The 16,555-nt window shown below is 46.8% G+C and overlaps 1 protein-coding gene across 6 annotated transcripts; it reads right to left on the reverse strand.

Annotated features, from left to right (window-relative positions):
* Positions 1 to 65: 65 nt before the first annotated feature.
* Positions 66 to 16,066, reverse strand: KPNA6 (karyopherin subunit alpha 6). 6 transcript variants are annotated; one of them, XM_086863512.1, is made up of 15 exons: positions 15,890 to 16,003; positions 12,760 to 12,847; positions 9,720 to 9,829; positions 8,910 to 9,005; positions 8,118 to 8,217; positions 7,737 to 7,831; positions 6,657 to 6,788; positions 6,375 to 6,463; positions 5,695 to 5,794; positions 4,772 to 4,935; positions 4,044 to 4,122; positions 3,840 to 3,965; positions 3,148 to 3,275; positions 2,474 to 2,652; positions 66 to 1,589 (listed from the first exon to the last, which is right to left on the reverse strand). In XM_086863512.1, the coding sequence occupies exons 3-15, from the start codon at positions 9,816 to 9,818 to the stop codon at positions 1,405 to 1,407; spliced, it is 1,572 nt and encodes a 523-aa protein (XP_086719638.1). In that variant the 5' UTR covers positions 9,819 to 9,829; positions 12,760 to 12,847; positions 15,890 to 16,003; the 3' UTR covers positions 66 to 1,404. The 6 variants fall into 6 exon arrangements, with proteins under 6 accessions (XP_086719638.1, XP_086719636.1, XP_086719637.1 ...); XM_086863510.1 differs by having other exon boundaries at positions 9,627 to 9,829; positions 15,890 to 15,974; XM_086863511.1 differs by lacking the exon at positions 12,760 to 12,847 and having other exon boundaries at positions 15,890 to 16,066.
* Between the last annotated feature and the right edge of the window lie 489 nt (positions 16,067 to 16,555).

Here is a 16,555-nt window from a genome sequence, read left to right on the forward strand (position 1 = left end):
GTAGCGGGGCCCCCTCCCAAGGTCACCGATTCCCCCCTCAGCACCCGCATCACGCCACACCCGGGCACCGGCACAGGTGGAGTTTATTTGTTCCACAACAAGGGCTCAGCTTCCCCTCCGCACCCCCCGACTCGCTGTTTGCTCCTGTTTTTAGGGAAATTGTGGTAAAGTCACTCAAAAGGCGCCGAGGGGGCTGAGGGAGCTCCGTGTTCAGCCACAGGAGGAGCCCGGGGGGTTTCCAGGTGTGCCCACCTCACAGTGTTCAGTTACAGGAATTACACAAATTTCATATATAGTTTTCTCTGTGGCCCAATTAGACAAATATCTCCCTATCTATAATATAAAAAATACAGAGATTTGCCGTTTTTGGAAGCAAAATGTGCATTATCCGACTGTGAGCAGGAGGTAAACCTGAAAACCTGGTGCTGTTGGAGCTTCCATCACCACTGGCAGCTGGAGCCAATCCTTCTCCACCCCAAACCACCCCAAGGCAGGAAAAACCCAGAATTCAGCCCATGTTTCTCATGGAAAATAAAGTATTTCAAGTAAAGATGAAGTTGGGTTTCAGCATTTCAGAGCTCTGAGATCAGTCAGTACAATGCAAACCAAACCTGTGCAACAGCAGCTGTGCTTCCTGCTCCAAAAAAATCCACCCCAGTTCCCATCTATGGGCTCTTGTTGCTTTTTTTTTTGTTGTTGTTGTTTTTAATCCTTTGAAATACCACTAGCAGTTCTTCAAAAGAAAACAAAAAAAAAATCTAGACAAAGGGAAGCAGCAGGAAAAAAACCAAAAAACTTCCCAGCAGTGAGAGAACTTCTCATTTTTCTGTCCATTTTCAGTATTTTTCATCAAAGAACTGGTCCTGGGTTCACCAGGACTGTCCACCTGAAGGAGGAAGGCCAGGGCTAAACTTTGCTCTTGGCATATTAAAGAGTCTTTAATAAAGAGTAACATGTGCAAAAAAAGAAAAAAAAAAAAAAAAGAAAAAGAAAAAAGGAAAAAAAATAATTAAAAAATTTTAAATAGATCAACCCACGTTTTGCAGAATTACTGTGGCCAGAACAGCTCCCTCCTCTCTGTGTCTTTACCCAACCCAAGGCCAGAGTACCCGAGGTAAAAACTGCATTGGGGAGACACCACCACAAAGAAGAAGCCACCAAGAGGTGCCACCTGTCACCTCTGTGTCCATCCTGCCTCCAAAGACAAGGTGAGCAGCAGCCCAAAGGAACAAGGAGCAGAAATTCCCCTTCTCTCCGGGACCGTGGTTTGTATTTGTAGAGTTTTCCTAACCAGGTGGAGTGGGTGTCCAGCCTTCCCAGCCAGGACCAGCAGCTGCTCTCCCATACTTTCCAGAAAGTTTGTGGTGGTTTTTGGGGTTTATTTTTTGAGGATTTTCCCCAGGATTATAGTTGGAATCCTTCCATGGGAGCCTCGGATTGCTGGAAGATGTATTGCTGCTGGTTCTCATCCACCTGGGGAGCCACGGCCGCGTCGTCCTCCACCCCAAAGTAGTGCTCGATCAAATCAAAGGCTTTCTGGTAGATCTCCTGGTTCTCGTGGCTCTGGAGGAATTCTATCTTATCCAAACCTTTTAAGGAAAAAAAAAAAAAGTGGAATGGGATGAAACAAATCCACATCTCCATCTTTGAAAGAATTCTGTGAGCAGAACACCTGAATGGGATGAAACAAATCCACATCTCCATCTTTGAAAGAATTCTGTGAGCAGAACACCTAAATCCAACTGTTCCAAAGCTGCCCTTGGATCTCATCATTGCCAGGCTGGTTCAGCTCTTCCAGATGTGCTCCCAGCTGCAGGCTAATCCCAGATTCCAGTGGAATTAAAAATGAGGAATTTGGTAGCTGCAGGGGGTAGGGAGGAGCAGGGCCTGTCCCAGGAGCCTCCAGCTTGCACTGCCCCAATTAAATCCACATTTAGCATTTCTGCTGCACAGAAAGCACCAATGCACCCTCAGGAATTCCAGGAATTATCCTTCCAGGGAGAATCAGGACACTCAGAGTAATGAGAGGGCAAAGCACACTGCCAGCTCACAGGGAGTTTCAGACCAAAATAGGAATTTGCTCCTCCTGAAAGCATTGAGAGGAGGACAGAAAAAAATAAATAATAAATAAAAAACCCCCATCAGCACCAAATTAAGCCACTCCAGGGAAAGGAAAAGTCTCCCTGGATTTCCAGTATAAAAACTGGGTACAGTCAGAGCCATTTTAGACCCAGAACTGTCACTTTTTATTTAGCTCAGCTCATTCCTGGTTAATATTTCCACCTGGTGCAAGTCACAATTTTCAGCTTGGGCTCCAGGTCAGAGTTTTAATTCCAAGTATTTTCTCATCACCCACTAAATGAGTTTGAAAAGATTTTGGAACAAATATTGGCTGTTTGGGAATATAATAAACCCTTCAAACAGAGCAGAAAAGCAACCAAGAGACTGCTGCAGTGCCCAGAGCCCCACCTACCATAGGCCTCCTCGATCAGGCTGCAGTAGGGGTTGATCCCAGTCCCACTCTGGTTGGCTTCCTGCTCTCCCAGCCTCAGGATGTTTTCCAGCCCATTCAAGGCCACCAGAACAATCTTGGAGTCCATGACAGTCAGCAGGTCACACAGAGGTTTGATACAACCCAAATTCACCAGGTACCTGCAGAGAGAAGGCAGCACCAGCATCACTGTGTGTTCAGCAGCTGGGAAGCATCACCTTTGCTCCACTGGAAATCAAAGGAAAGAAGTTCAACTGAAATCCAGAAATTTACCTTAAAATACACATTTACTGCTCTGCAAGGTTCATTTTGATCTGTTTATTTGCATTTGTACACAGCCCTGTTTTCAGAAATCTCTTTTTTTTTTTAAGGAAAGGAACCACTTTTGAAATCCTGGTGCTACTCAAGTCCAGACTGGAATTTAATCTGTCATTAAGTTTGGACATTTAGCCTCAACTACCCAAAGAGAGATGGAGAAAGTTTGGGATTAGATTAGCCTCATCCAGAAGGAAATTACAAATTACAGTCCAGCTCTGCCTGCCTCAGTTACTCTCCAGAATTTCTCCAAATTCCTCCTTTGCCTGGAAATTCCCCTCAAGGCAAAGCTCCCAGGAATTCAGCCAGGGTTCCCCCAGGAGGAGACCCTCAGGGAATACCTGATCTGCTCAGGAGTCCCTCCTGAGGTGGCGTTGGTGATGGCCCAGGCTGCCTCTTTTCTCGTGCGGAATTCTGCTTTCTGCAGGATTTCGATCAGCACCGGGAAAATATTGGCATCTATGACTGCCTGGGAAGAGAGGGCAGGGAGAGGGGTTGGCATTGGCAGCACTTCCCAAAAGGCTTCCCAGCACCTGAAAGAAACCTCCACCTCCATATCCCAATGTGAAGAACTTCCCAAGCTGCACCCTGCAGTGGTTCCTGTGCTTTGTTCTTCAGACAAATCCTATTAAGAGCAGATATTCCCTAACCAGCACAGCAGACAATCCCTGGAATTTCATCAGTACTGTGGGAATGCTGAAAGCTCTGCTCTGCTTCCCTGTGTAGATCAGGAAAAGGATAATTAAACCTCAACGAGCTCCAGCTCTTCAAAGGGATTGAGGATGGAGAAATAGGGGCTGTATCTCTTCTAATTCAAGTGATCCAACCTGTGGGATTCAATCCATGGGCTGCTGCCACTCCCAATTTTCATTCCCATTTTTTAGCTCATTTGGCAGCAGCAAATTTGCAAATGACTGCAGAGTAAGAGATGAACCAATGCAGCTTTTAAGGGTCAGGGTGAGGAAAAGCTGCAAATCCTTAATGCTGAGCTTGGAAGCTGGGATCACTGCAGGCAGGCTGGAGAAGACTGTACCTGGATTTGTGCTCTGTTCCCTGCTGTGATGTTGGATATGGTCCAGCACGCCTCTTTCCTGATGGATTCCTTGGGACTGCTCAATAAATGGAGGAGGCAAGGCAGGGCTGAGCAGTTTAGAATCACCTTTGGGAGAAAGGAAGCAGAAATGAGATCACCAGTGCCAGGCCCTGCATTCCCTGCAGGAAATTCCTCTCCTCTCACCTGGGTCTGGATGTCATCCCCCGTTACGATGTTGCCAACTGCTCGAAGTGCTGGGGACGCCACTTTGTAATCGTTGTGCCTGCAGGAAAATTGTGGGAAAACAAACCCAAATCCATCAGATCCCTGAGATATTCATGATGTTCCCTCCCCATGATCCCATCTGCATGATTTTCTTAGGATTCCACCCCCTGCCATTCAGAACACAGGGTAAGCTGAGCATAGAGCGTATTGCCACTGAAAACTAAAGTTGCAGCACAGTTTGATCCTTTGCAGCCTGACTCCCATCTCCTTTTCCAGATTTTGGAGGAACAAAGCCAGGCTGGTTTCTCCTAGCCATTATTCTTTGATTTGCCTCATAACCAGGCTTCCATTTGAAGTCTGAGAGCACACAACACTCTGCAATCATTAAGGAAATCTGGGAAAGGAGAGAGAAAGTTCTTCCCAGTTGTCTCTGTAGTTGGCCCACACTCAAAAAATGAATTTCAGAAATTTCTATGGATAATGTGTCTTTTATCAGTGAATTTATAATTTTTGGGGCAGATGCTGAGACCAACACAGGTATCTTTTCATAGCCTAGAGAAAAACTGGATAATCTTTGGCTCAGGAAGGCAAGCCAGCAAATTCCAGCTGTGAACTTGCTCCAGATCAGCTCAAGTGCCTGGATCCCACAGGGGTTTGGCTCTGATGGGATTTGGATGGGTTCTCACTCAGTCTCCTCAGATACTCACATTAAGAGCTCCACCAGCCTCCTGCACACCCCTGAATCCACCACAGCCTGGATCTTCTCGTTGGGACCATCGGACAGGTAGGACAGAGCCCAGCACGCGTCTGCCAGCAGGTCAGAGTCACTGTTGAACAACAATCGGGACAACACTGGCAGGCAGGGGGACACCTGCAACAACAGCCACCACCCAGGGTTAGTCACCAGGCCAGGACCACCACACCTGCAGGAAAACACCTCCTGCTCATGCTGGCTGCCCAGATAAAATCCCTTCTCCCAATCAGCAGCTCCTCATCAGCACCCAAAGCCACCTCAAGAGCTTTGTTGCTGCACTCAAATTACACTGAGGAATTCCACTGAGCTTTTGGAGTTCCTGTAAGAGTTCTGCTCCATTTCTGACTCTCAGTATTTAGACCAAGTTCACCTCAATAAGTCAATTTATATTTGCACTTAATTCAGATTTCACCCCTCACCACAGGTTTCCCAGCTTTGCTATGTGAAGTTTCACTTAAAAGAAGTGAAAACACACTGATTTAAAACATTTTTGTGTAGCCAAAGGAGGATGAGAAAAGCCAGCAGGACCTTTAGCTAGCTTCCCTGGACATGGAAAAGGAAGGTACCACAGCTCACAGGAGTGAGTGCTAAAATGGTTTTTAGCATTTCCAGGTCTCAGAATTGGTCATCATTGAAGACTCAAAATTCCAGAGTTCATAAGAAAATGGTTGACAGAAACTTTCTAGGGAAGCCTGAGCCTGTACCTTATTTGAGGGGTCCCAGCAGAAAAGTTGGGAAAAATTAAATATCCAGATCAACCTGAGCAGGAAAAATGTCACCCTGTGCCCTCCTCAAGTTCAACAGTCCAAAATAACCTAAACATCTTCACTGGGTGTCTCCCCACCACCTGGCTGCCAACAAGGCATTTCTTCTCACCTTATCAAATTCAGGAGGTGGACTCTTTCCTCTGCACAGGTTGGACAAGGCCCAGACAGCATTTCGTGTCATTGTCAGCCTGGTGGATGTGGTGAGGAGCCTGAACAGAGAATTACCAGGGGTTATTGTCCTTGATGTGTAAGCAGAGGGAACCAAAAGAATTAAAACATTTAGTTCCAATTCCAATTCAGCCCAGCCATCAGCAGAAACCAAGTGATACAAACTGCTCAGTCTGAGCTCAGGGTGAGTCCTGTGGGGTGAGGGGTCAGGCTGAGCCCTGGCTGACACCAGAAGCAGCAAAATCAGCCATCTGGGACAAAGCCACACTTTTCCAGGGTGGGATGAAGATCAATTCTTGCCAGGAAAACAAGAGCCCAGGCCTGACAGATCCACGTTATCACAATGCTAAGGGAGGTGGTGTGAGAGAGCTGACTCCGATCCCAACAAATCCCCAGCCCAAACAGAGAGCAGGAGCTGAGGGACACCCTGTGACTCCAGAAGGAGCAGCACCCACCTCACCCCTGGAGCAGTGTGAAGGAATGTCATCCACAGATTCCCTTCTCCTCTGCACCAGAGGTTTGATTCCCAGGGATCCCACACTGCCAGGGAATCTGTGGGTCCCTCTCCAACACTGCTGCCCTGGCACAACGGGAATCCCAGAACTCCTCATGGCTACTCACATTAATAAGGGAGGAAGAATGGCACAGTTAAGGACATAATCTCTACACACAGAGCTGTCTCCAGCAATGTTCCCCAAGGCCCAGACAGCCTGAAAGGAAACAGCAACAGTTTTAGCATCCAGTTTCTAACAGGGAGAAGCAGGCAGTGTGCTGAGAAAGCAATTTTCCTGTAATTCCAGGCAACAGTCTGTGCTCTGCAGCCAGTTGTGATCACTCAATTTAAGCGCTGCATTTTTAACATGAAATTTACTCTGAAATCCCAGAGCGAGGAGTGATCCTTACCTGCTCCTGAACGTCCTCAAAGTCAGAGTTTAAGAGTTCTATAAATATGGGAACTGCCCCAGCCTCGATGACTATTTTGGTTTGTTGGGAAGTCCCCGAGGCGATGTTCGTCAGGGCCCACGCAGCCTCAAACTGAAAGGAGTGACAAATAAAATATAATAAAAGCAGCCTGATTCAGCAAAATAGCTCTCATTACATTGTGCCTACAATCCTGCTACAAAGGTTTTGTGAGAGAAAGGAAGAGAGCACCTCAATACTCAAAGGATTTTATTTTCTTGAGCAACAAAAGAGCCACAGCTGCTCAAAGGATGAGCAAGAGATGTCACCAAAATGTCATTTCTCCTCCACAACCATTTCCCAGTAAGAAAAGTGAAGGCAAGGAGTGCAGAAACACACAAAATAGACTTTTTTTTGTATTTCATCCAACATCCCAAAGATGCTGCGAGTTCAAGGGAAGCTGGACGGAATTTCCCTGCTTTTGCTTCTCTTTTTGTGGTTTAAAACCAGATTTCCATCCAGTTCTTCTGGAAATTAAGCCCCTCTGGCCAGAGGGCAGGGAGAAAGAGGAAAGCAGTCACCAACATGGATCAAATTCCATGTATGGAAGTCTCTTTAACCCCTCCAAAGAAACCAGGACTTATTACCAAGCTGGAAGGAATCTCAGGAAGCCACCCAGGCCTTCCCTCAGCCCCAGGCAGGATCAGCACTGGCCAAACCCATTTCTAACATTTCCTGGCCTCTGCTTAAAAGCCTCCAGCAATGGAGGTTTTTCTTCCCACAGTTTCTTCCTGCAGGTTTATCCCATGGCTCCAGCAGCTCCCAGCAGAAATATCAGCTACAGGAAGGCCAAAATCTCTTCAGCTGCAGCTGAATTAGGTGATTTTTGCCAGAATTTCTCCAATAATTTCATTCAGAGCAATTTACTTTTTTGCTTAAGCATTACAGACTAGTTTTGTCTTTTATAGATCACATACACTGCATTTCTGGGGTTCAAAATATCATTTTCCCCTGACAGCACCTGTGGGTTCACAGGTTAAACAGCTGCACACCCTGAAGAATTGATAACAGAATCTCCTTTACCTGTAATGTGCAATTTTCACTTCTTTTCAGAAATTCCACGAATCTCTCCACCACTCCCTGAGTGTTTATCACCTCATCTATTGGAGGATTTGGCTCTGAAACAGCAAGGCAGTGTCAGGGAGTGAACAGGCCTCATGCAGGGGAGTAACAAGCCTCAAGTGCTAATTTAATTATCTCAAACTGGACTGAACTCAGCAGGACAGCTTGGCAGAATCATTTTCTGTACAAATCACACAGCTGACAATCATCAGCAATACAAGACATTGTTACATTTCTAGATTATGGATGTTTTTTTCCCCCAACCTGCAAAGCTTTTGTGCACAAACCCTCGTAAAGGCAGGATCTCTGTTGGATCCTTGGGCAGGGATGAGTTCTTTTTACCTTTGGAGAGTAATTTCCTGAATTTCTGAGTGGTTGCTAGCTGTAGGTCAGGGTCATCTGAGAAAAGCATCTCCACCATCTCTCCTGTGATCAATCCCTCCTGGAAAGATGCAGAGGAGAAGAGAGAAATGGTTTCATTGCAGACTGAGACTATTTCAGGCACCACAGACATGATGTCCTGCCATGATCTGGGCTCAGCCAGAAACCCAAGGATTCAAAACTGGGGATCCCAGCACAGCACTGAATTCCTGACAGACTCTTCCAGGCCCCATTTCCAACACTGGTGGGGAGAATGGGATAAAAGGGGAGGACACTGGAGGAGGATTTTGAACATGCAGCTGGGAATAACCCTTGATAAACCAGAGTGAGCAGCAGGATAGGGATTCCCTGGCATGGGCTGAGCTTTGCAGGGCTCCATTTGTGTCCCTCTGGATCTCCCAGGAATAAATTTTCCCCTCAAGAGTAAATTTCCTCTTTACATTTTAGCCAAGGCTTTGTGGCTGTTCCAGCTGCCTGCACTAATTTACACAAACATTCTTGAAAGTAAGGGAATAAAAACCTTGGAGTTTGGCAGTTCCATGCAATCACACAATCCCAGGATGGTTTGGGTTGGAAGAAGCTTAGAGATCACCCAGTTCCACCCCCTGCCAAGGGCAGGGACATCTTTCACTATCCCAGGGTGCTCCAACCCCATCCAACCTGGGATAACTCCAGGGATGGGGCAGCCACAGCTTCTCTGGGAATCTCTGCAGGGCCTCACCAAAGCATTAAATCTGTCTGAAGGCACCTTACCCCACACGTTGTGGAAGTAACATAGGAATCCACCAGGAGACTGTCAAACATGGAGTCATCCTCATTGATCAACTCCACATTCCTTCTTTTGAAGAGCTGGTGGGGACCAAAACACAGAGATTGCTATTAGAAAGCAAGGATGAACAGGCTCCACAACTCGACATTCTTGTTCCTCAACCAACATCCTTCCTGGAGTGAACCTGAGTAAAAAGTGGTCATTAACAGCAGCTCTGCACTCTCAGGATTAGTGTGGCACACAAACCTGCTAAGTCTTGCCCTCAAATATGCAAATGTCCAAATCACTGAGCCACGGGGGCAGGCAAATGCAGAATTTGACCAAAATCAGGAAAAAGCAGCTTGGATAAGGTAGCTAATAAAGCAAATATTTAGTTCCACACACATCACTTGGGAATCACCTCGTGCTTCCAAAAAAGAAATACACTCGGGGTTAAGAAATACATACAGGCCATACTTTCACTTGCTCTTCCTGTTTCTCCAGGAAATAATCTCATTCACTAATTATATCTAAAAAAACCCCACCACCACCTTTAAAATCAAGGATCTGTGAACAAAAGAAAAAAAAGAAACCTTGAGTAGCCCAAGAACAAAATGCTTGGAAAGCTCTCCACGTGAGCAGAGCCCAGAGGAAAAAAAAAAAAAAAGAGAAAAAAAGCAAGATCTCAGTTAGAAATTAAAAAATAAGGACTGTCAACAAACTTTAATGCACAGATCCTTGAAGATTCCAGTTGGGCAGCAGCACGGTGTGGGCTGTGGGAAGGCTGAACACAACCTGCTCAGGGTGACAGCTACCTGCTGCTCTCGTTTCTGTTTGCGCAGCTGAATCCCTTCCTCTTCTCTCCTCCGGCGCATTTCTTCGGGATTTAGGGCTTTGTTCTTGTAGCTCTTCATTCGATAGTTTTCTGTGAAAACAGGAGGAATTCTGCCTCAGGGTTCCTGTCACTGATTCTGTGTGTCCCTCCCATATGCACAAAGCATGGAATAACCAGATGAAAAATACATTTATTTGCTCCCAGTGCCTTTGGTTTTTAGCAGGAATTTTTATTTCCCTGCTATCAGCACGGCATTTTTTTTCCCAGACATTTTTTCCCAGAGAGCAAAAACGCAACAGGATGAAGGCATGGAGTTTATAACAACAACAGAGCAGAGCTGTAGGTGAGGGACAGGCCATGTGTGTCCCACCAGGTGTTCAGGACCTGACCTACTTCTGCTGCTGTTTCAGAGCTGACAAATGCAGCAATTCCAACCTGATTCCTCCCGAGTTTCCCTCCCAGCCAGGGAAGGGATACTCCAGTTTCTGGCACAGCTGAAGGCAGCCAGGGCCAAGCTGTAACTGAAGTATGGGAGGATAAAACCTCACTGCTCCAGCTGGAACCCACTGCTTTAAGCATGGTAAAACTCCCCAAATTCTCCCATTTCTGACATTATTTCTGCCTTTCTCAGGATAAACCTGAGACCCAACTCGCCCTGAACCAAGTTATTCCTTCAGAACTCATTTGAAAACAAATATTTTTGGGTTTTTTTCCCAGCTGCTAAGGGCAGGTGGAAGTTTGAAGTTTTATCTGCTCCTCATTTCAAGCCTGAGTCACCCTCAGCCCTGTGGCTCACAGAAAGTTTCAGTCTCACTTATCAACTGCCTCCAGCCACCCTGGAGCCCTTCCAAAATCAACTGGAGAACTGTCAGACCCAAAATCCACAGCCAACCCAAGAAAAAACATCTGCTAAATACAAATATCCAGCTTTTCATTACTAAGGAGAGAGAGAAAAAATAACTGGGAAAAAACAATATTTTAACAGGAGAGGAAACAAAATACTTTCAGTTCTATGATTTCCCAAAACCAGCTAAAAAGACACCAAAAAAGAGAAAAATCTACAGCCTTTAGTGGTTTATATCTTACCATACAATAGCCAGGTGTCATCTAGATATAGATTTTAATTCAGAAAAATATGTTTAAGCACCACTGTTATGTTTTTGTTTTTATTTCCACCCCATTGTGGCTCATGCAGCCACATGGAAGAGTAAGAGTTGACAGCTTAGTTCTCCAAACAATTTAAGAATTTTAATCCTCCTTTTGGAAAGCAAAGCCTCCAATTAAAAGGTGGTTTTGAAGAAAAGGAGGAAGGAAAAGTGAGGATACACAGGATTACCAGGCAGTCACATAAACAGCCAACTGACACATGAGAGTTCAGCTGCCTCCAAACTCAGCTGTGCCAAAAGAGCCAGACTCAGGAACACTCAGCACCTTGTCCTTTAAGGTTTGGTGTTTTTTTTTTATCCCAGAGCATCAAGAACTGTGATCCTGCAGGGAAATCCCAAGGATAACTCTTCAGGGTTGGTTGTCACAAAATTCCCTGGTTTTTCTCCCACAGTTTATCCCTGCAGATGGTTTCCATTGGTTTTTCCCAGCCCATCATCTCTGGCAATGCTTTAATGGCAGGAGAATGCTGATTTGGGACATTCCACCCCATTTCCATGGCAATGGGTGTGAGAAATGCAGGATTGGACCTCCCAGTGAGCTCCTGACTCAGGAATTAAACACAGCAGGACAAATTCTGTGTTTGGAATGTTTCAGTATCAAACATCCAGCTCATTTTTGTTAAGTCTAAATTCCAATCGGTGGGAATATTCCTAAAGCCATTAATCAGGATCTGGGAGCACCTGGGCTGTCAGGAATGGGGAAGGAATCCTCTGCTCCTAAGCAATTGATGCAGGGAAGAGACTCCAGCCACAGATTTTCATTTTACTCTGGAAATTTTTGCTTTTACAGAAGGTCCAGTGGACACTGAACTAAAATCCTCAGAGTTCACTCAAGAAAACACCAAATCTTGCAAGATTCATTCCATTTTAAAAAGTTCTGATCCAGCTTGGACAAAACATCTCTTCTGCTTTAGGAATACCACAGTTCCCCAAGTTGTGCCTTTTGTATCTCCCTGGATTAGCAAACTTCATTCATAGCTCCAGGAAAAAATAATAAAAAAAAAATCAGTATTTTCATTTCAAACTTAAGAATGAAACTGAACTGAACAACACCTTCCCAATTTCCTGTGCAAGGAAAACCCCCTCAGGAGCTGGAAGAAATTTGGACCCTCTTGGCTTCACTGAAGGGAAAAAAAAATTCTCCAGCTGTCACAAAGTTACGAGTCCAAGCTGCCACACTCATAAATTGGAGGACGAGAAGGTATTTACCACTCAAAAGAAAGGAAAAACAGGGTGAAAGTTTGATTTTGAAGGCTCAGCAGGGCACTCAAATCCCTGTAAAGCCACTACAAGCTATGGCAGGAAACTCTAATTCCACAGTTGTTACTTTAACAGCTTCTGGATGTTCCTGGATCAGGAATTCAACCCTGCCTCTTCCCAATTTTCTGCAAGAAGCATTTGCTTCCAACATTTTATTCAGCTGCTGATTAAAGCCTGGGAGCTGAGTCACTGCAGGACTTGTGCTGCTGAGTCAGGGCGAGCTGAGCCTGCACTGTGAGACCTGACACGGCTCTTTTGAAGCCCAAACGCCCTTTCCCACAGGGAATATTCCACAGGGAATCTTCCAAAGGTGGCTGGGAACACACAGCCCGGCCAGGAAGGCTGACAGCTGCTCTTTGCAGTGGGGAATTATGCAAGTGTAAATAAATACACTTGAGGAACTTCATCAGCACTAATCTGTCAATTAGTGCCTGCTGGGGACATTCCCAGCTCTTAGGTGACCTCCAAAGGCCCTTTCCATCCAAGTTTTCCCTGGGATGGGATGAAGTTGGTGATTTATAATTTAAACTCCTCTAAATTAGTCATACTGCAACAAAATAAATGAAATGAACTGCTGGAGTTCATGGGACAAACCTCATTCCTCATATTTCTCCACTTCCCCGAAATCCTAGAGGATCCTCCCATCTCTTCCTAACTTAATTAACATCTCCAGAGGATTCTCCTAGGGAAAAAAAAATGTGTCCAGAACAACTTTATTAAGTGGATTGAAACCCTAGAAAAAGAAGGCTAAATCATCTGTACTACTTAAACAGAAATCAAATTAATAAACACATAAAATGTGTCAAAGGACAGCTCTGAGCTGCTATCAGAAATCAGTCAAAACCACATTTTTTTTACTGTCACCAGTAGTTTAGCAGTGAATTAATAGAATAAAATAAAAGGAAAAAATTCACTTTGTTTGCTCAGAAGACAGAGCAAACAAAGCTAAACAGGAGAACAACTACCCAAAAAAATTCTCTCACATAACCCCAATCCTGGAATTCCACATTTAAACCCTGGAAAAGCAGGGGAATTCTGCTGTGCTGACACTAGGGCAGGGCTGGTTTGTTCTCACAGGGGTTATTGGAGTGTTTGGCACCACCAAAGTCCCGCAGAGGCTCTTCCAGAGCTGTCTTGGAGCAGCCTGGCCCCGTCCCTGGGCTCTGGGACACGCTGTGCTGGTAAATCCCTGAGCCCCGCAGTTATTTTGGCTCGTTCAGCTCCCGGCAGCCAGGGATGTGATATCACCACTGGAATGTGCAGTGCTGGGAGGGGGAAGGGAGAGGCAGAAATTCTCTTTGGGGGAAATTCACTCTCAAGACAGCATTTGCTTCTCGTTCCTGAGGGTCAAGAGAAGATTAGGAAGACTTTAGGAATGTCCCTGCCCTGATGGAAAAAGAACCCAGCAACTCCTCAAGCCAGTTCTCAATGTTTCCTCCTCCTGATTTGATTTTTTTTCATCCCAAAATTTGAGAGCTTTAAGTTCTCTTCTGGTTTATCCATTCTGAACACTCAGATTTCCTTTAAAAATGGACTGATCAAGCACAAGTGTCAGCTGAGAGTTGCTTGGAACAGTCCCTAAAACAGGAAAAAACTTTAACTGAACCCACTCAAACTCAACCTAGGAAAGTTAGGGATTAAAACCAACCAGAAACACTCAGAGATAATTACAGAGGGATATAAAATTCCAAATAAATCCATCCCTTCCAACCAACCATGTTTCCATGCCTCAGAAACAAACAGGACTGTGTGATTTGCTAAGCAGATTTATCTGGACCTCACCAGCCCCAGAACTGAAAGCCTGAAGGAATCAGGATTTCCCTCTTGCAGGATTTTAATGATGAAAGTCTCCCCCTTGACAAAGTTCATGTTTGCTCTCCTGAACTAAAGCAAACAAAGCCCAAAACAGCCAATTAACTGTTAAATTCATCAGCCACGGGAGTTTTATTAAGAATTGAGCATTAATACTGCTCCATGGGTTAAACCAAGATGTCATTTGCATGGCAAATAAGGAACAAACTAATGATAATTTCCAACAGTATCATTAACTTAAAAAGAAAGAAAAAAACAGCCTTAGCTTGTTTCAAAATAATTCAAACACGGGGGATATTAAACTCTTACAATGGTGGGAAGAAGGAGAAGCTTCTGTGCACAAAATACTCAGCTTCACATAAAACTTCTCCAAGAGTCTCCAGACATTCCTGCCAGGCCCCAGGACATTTTTCTCCTTGGAGCTGCCAGCCCAGGTTTTACATTTCAAGCCATAAATTAAGATTTCAAAGCTGTTCAGGGCTGGGACGTGCAGCAGCCACACACAGATGTGGTCACTGATTTCTCCTGGAACACCACAGGAGGATTTGGAGACAGCAGAAAAGTTCCTGATGAGATCCCAACGAGCAAGATCCCACCTCACAGCGCATTTCTGAGGCTTCACTGAATCCCTGGTTTGGAAGGAGCTGAAAGCTCATCCAGTGCCACCCCTGCCATAGGAGGGAAATCTTCCACTGTCCCAGGTTGAATTATCAACCTATTATTATTATTATCCTGTTATTGCTGGGAATTATCCCAGCCCTGTCCAACCTGGCCTGGGATAATTCCAGGGTTGGGGCAGTCACAGGGAAGAATTTCTTCCCAATATCCAACCTAAATTTGCCACTTTAAAGCCATTAAGCTTCTGAAGCAGCTCTGGCTAAAAAAAATATTGCAGATGAAAAGTAGAAACATTTAAATCCTTATTTCCACAAGATCCTCAGTCAATTTAAAGGAAAACACAGCTACTATAGGCTTGGCTTTTCTATTTCATCCTTCCAAACAGGAATCCTCTAAAAAGAAAAAAAAACCAAACGAAACAAAACAAAAAAAACCCAAAACAACCCAAAAAAAAGGCCGCCTCTCCTCCCCGAGCTGGGACCTCCCACATCAGGCACATCCAAACAAAAAGCTTCTGAAATTAAAACACTTTTTGAAGGGGTAACACTGGGCCGGGATTTATTTGCAGGGGACAGAGACCAGCCTGCAAGAGGTGACACTCCTTCCCATCAGTGTCCTGTCACCCGCGGTGACACAGGGACAGCACGTGCACAGCGACACTGAGGGCTCAAGCTTTGCTTTAATCAAAGTCACAACAACCAAAGCCTCAGATTTCCCAACCTGAAAGGTTATCAGACCTGCGAAGAGCTTTGCTGGATTCTCACTTGAGAGGTCAGAATGGAAACGGAGCAGAGATGTGACAGCCGGGGTCAGCCCGGTGAGGCTTCAACAGCAGCACGAACAGCCCCAAATAGCCCGAAGTTACAGCGCTGACAGCCCCAAACCGGACCCTGAGAGCTCTCCCGAGCCAAGCCCGGGGTTCTGCAGCACCGACACCCCCAAATCTCTATTTCACCATTAACCCCCCGCCCCGCCCCGCAGCCCCCCAAAGTCGCTGTTGGCGCTGCCCGAAGCGGTCACAACCCCCGGGCCGCCCTCACCGAGAGCCCCCTGAAGGCCCCCGCGCCCCCAGAGCCGCCGGGAGCGGCCCCGGGATGACTCAGCGGCCGCGCCGGGCCCGCCGCCCTCAGCCCCGGGAGCGACCGGGACGCCGGTGAGAGGCGAGGGCGGCGGCAGCGCGGGGCGGACGGGCTGTGCGCCGTGCCCAGCCTCGGAGCGCCTCCTCCGGCTCCACCCCATCCCCTCGGCCGTGCCCGGTGCTCCTCGGGCCGCACCCGCCCCTCAGGGCCCTCACCCATCGCGGCGGCTGCGGCAGCGGCTCCGGTGGTGGCGGCGGCGGCCAAAATATGGCGGCACCGGGCGGGGCGCGGGCCGGACGGCGGCCGCGCGGGGCCAAAGTTGTGCGCGCGGAGAGCGGCGGGGCGCGGCCGCGGGCCTCGGGTGCCCCCAGCGAGCGGGGGCGGAACTGCCCCGTCGCCTGTCCTGTCACCTGTCCTGTCACTCGTGTCCTGTCACTTGTCCCGTCACTCGTGTCCTGTCACTCGTGTCCTGTCACTCGTCCCGTCACTCGTGTCCTGTCACTTGTCCCGTCACTCGTGTCCCGTCACTCGTGTCCTGTCACTTGTCCCATCACTCGTGTCCTGTCACTCGTGTCCTGTCACTTGTCCCGTCACTCGTGTCCTGTGACCTCCTGTCCTGTGACCCCTGTCCTGTCACTTGTCCTGTCACTCGTCCTGTCATTTGTCCTGTCACCTGTCCTGTCACTTGTCCCGTCACTCATGTCCTGTGACTTGTCCCATCACTCGTGTCCTGTGACCCCTGCCCTGTCACTCGTGTCCCGTCACTTGGGTTCTGTCCCCTGTCCTGCCACTCGTGTCCCTCATTCGTGTCCCATTCCCTTGGCTGCAAGAAGGGGAAGAGCTGCTGGAGCCCAGCATTTTCCACAAGCAGCATCCCTTAG

Source organism: Cyanistes caeruleus, chromosome 26 (genome assembly GCF_971803275.1).
Source record: "Cyanistes caeruleus chromosome 26, bCyaCae1.hap1.1, whole genome shotgun sequence".
NCBI lineage: Eukaryota > Metazoa > Chordata > Aves > Passeriformes > Paridae > Cyanistes > Cyanistes caeruleus.